Here is a 2,217-nt window from a genome sequence, read left to right on the forward strand (position 1 = left end):
CCATCCTCAGCTTGGATTTCCAGGGGCAAGGCCGCCTGCCCCGGAGACACCCTGCCCCCCATCGCGCCCCTTCCTGTGCGCCCCGATCCCCGCCACCAAGACCCTTCTTAGCTCTCCATTTGCAGGCTCCAGGGCGGACCTTCTGTCCAAGGACCCCCAACCCAGCACCATGCATCCCCCATAGTCTGGGGCAGGGGGTTGGGAAACGCCCTAATTTGGGAGCAGGAGGCGTGGTTCCGATGGGCAGGGGTCCAGGAAGGGAGCTGATGTGGAGCTGGAATCATGGTTCTGATGCACAGGGGCCCAGGAAGCTCCCTGATTTGGAGCAGGAGGCCTGGTTCCGACTGGCAGGAGGCTGGTTCCGGTGGGCAGAGGTCCACGAAGGGACCCGATTTGGAGCAGGAGGTGAGGTTCTCACGCGCAGGGGTCAGTGAAGGTCCGGATGTGCAACAGGAGGCGTGAATTCCGAGGCGTGGGGGGCGTGGCTCCAACCCGAGGGGGCACCGCTACAACGCGCGGGGGCGTGGCTCCAACGCATGGGGGCGTGGCTCCAACGCGCGGGGCGTGACTTCAATGTGCGGGGGCGTGGCTCCAACGCCAGGGGTCCTGGATGCGCCCCGCTTTGCAGCAAGAGGCGCTGCTCCAACGCGCAGCTGGGGCGCGCGGCTCCCACACGCACCACCTCCGCGCCTAGTCTGCCCGCCTCCCGAGCGGGCGGGGCCGTCTCCAAAGCGGGTTGCCCCGCAGACACCCCGTCTCCCCCGACACCCCCAAGTCCCCCCGGCTCAGAACACGCTCTCCTGCCTCTGCAGAAAGGGCCGCGTGGCCGCCGCCTCCAGCCCGTCCCCGTGGCAGCTGGACACCGACGGCGCCGACAGCGTCCGGCCGGAGAACACGCTTTCGCGGCGCGTGTCCAAGGCGCTGGGGGACGCGGGTGGCTGCGAGGAGGAGCAGGGCGACCCCACGTAGCGCCGGAGCCGTTGCTGGAACTCGCGGGAGGCGAAATAGTACACGAAGGGGTCCAGGCAGTTGTTGAGGCAGCTGAGGCAGAGCGTCAGCTTGTAGACGTGGTAGTAGCTGGTGCCCAAAAAGAGGCGGCTCACCATGTGCGCCAGAAGCACGAAGTTGTTGGGCGCGAAGCAGGTGACGAAGGCGAGCAGCACCACGGCGGCCAGGCTCACGGCGCGCCGGCGCTGGCCCTCCTGCCCGTGCGTATCGGGCGTGCGCAACAGGCGCAGGATGGTGGCCGTGTAACAGGCCACGGTGACCACGAACGGGACCAAAAACAGCACGACGAAGAGGGTGAAGAGGAAGATAGCCCACATGGCCACGCTGGGCAGCATCGTGGACTTGAGCACGTCGAAGCAGGTGACGATGCCGAGCTCCTCCACCTTGTAGGTGAGGTCGGTGCGCGCCAGCGGCGAGAGCGCGGCGAGCAGGAGGCACCACATCCCCGCGCACGTGGCCACCGCGTACCGGCGCCGCCGCCAGCGCGAGGACGCCAGCGGGTACACCACGCCCAGGAAGCGGTCCACGCTGATGCAGGTCATGGTGAGGATGGACGAGTACATGTTGGCGTAGAAGACGAGCGTGACCACGGTGCACAGGCGCGGCCCGAACACCCAGTGGTGGCGGTTGCAGTGGTAATAGATCTGGAAAGGGAGCGCGCTCGCCAGCGCCAGGTCCGTGACGCTCAGGTTGATCATGAAGATGACGGACGGGGATTTGGGCCCGATGTCCCGGCAGAGCACCCACAGCGAGAATAAATTTCCCGGGATGCTGACCAAGGCCACGAGGGAATAGACCACGGGGAGGACCACGGCGATGGCTGGGTTCTTCAGCATCAGGATGGTGGCGTTGTCCGGGCGCGACATGTTGATGTCCATCCTGGCGCACGGACGCGCGCGCGCGTGCGCGCGGGCCCGGCGGGCACCCTGGAGAGGGCGCCCTGCGAGGAGACGATCTGAAAGGCAAAGGGCACAGGAGTGAGAGGCGGCCACAGCCTGGCTGGTGTGGCTCAGTGGGTGGAGGGATGACCTAGGAACCAGGAGGTCAGGGTTCGATTCCCGGTCAAGGGCACATGCCCCGATTATGGGCTAGACCCCAAGTAGGGGGCGTGCAGGAGGCAGCCGATCCGTGGTTCTCTCTCTCCCTCCCTCTCCCTTCTCTGAAATCAATGAAAAAATATATATATGTTTTAATATATTTTATTGATTT

The 2,217-nt window shown here is 65.5% G+C and overlaps 1 protein-coding gene across 1 annotated transcript; it reads right to left on the bottom strand.

Annotated features, from left to right (window-relative positions):
- Positions 1-713: 713 nt before the first annotated feature.
- On the bottom strand, positions 714-1,958 carry P2RY8 (P2Y receptor family member 8). Its single transcript, XM_036311118.1, has one exon. The coding sequence runs from the start codon at positions 1,884-1,886 to the stop codon at positions 786-788; it is 1,101 nt and encodes a 366-aa protein (XP_036167011.1). The 5' UTR covers positions 1,887-1,958; the 3' UTR covers positions 714-785.
- Between the last annotated feature and the right edge of the window lie 259 nt (positions 1,959-2,217).

This window comes from Myotis myotis, unplaced genomic scaffold, assembly GCF_014108235.1.
Source record: "Myotis myotis isolate mMyoMyo1 unplaced genomic scaffold, mMyoMyo1.p scaffold_m19_p_50, whole genome shotgun sequence".
NCBI lineage: Eukaryota > Metazoa > Chordata > Mammalia > Chiroptera > Vespertilionidae > Myotis > Myotis myotis.

Bases quoted from the DNA above. Each gene is read 5' to 3' on its own strand.
- P2RY8 (XM_036311118.1), bottom strand. From the start codon at position 1,886: ATGGACATCAACATGTCGCGCCCGGACAACGCCACCATCCTGATGCTG.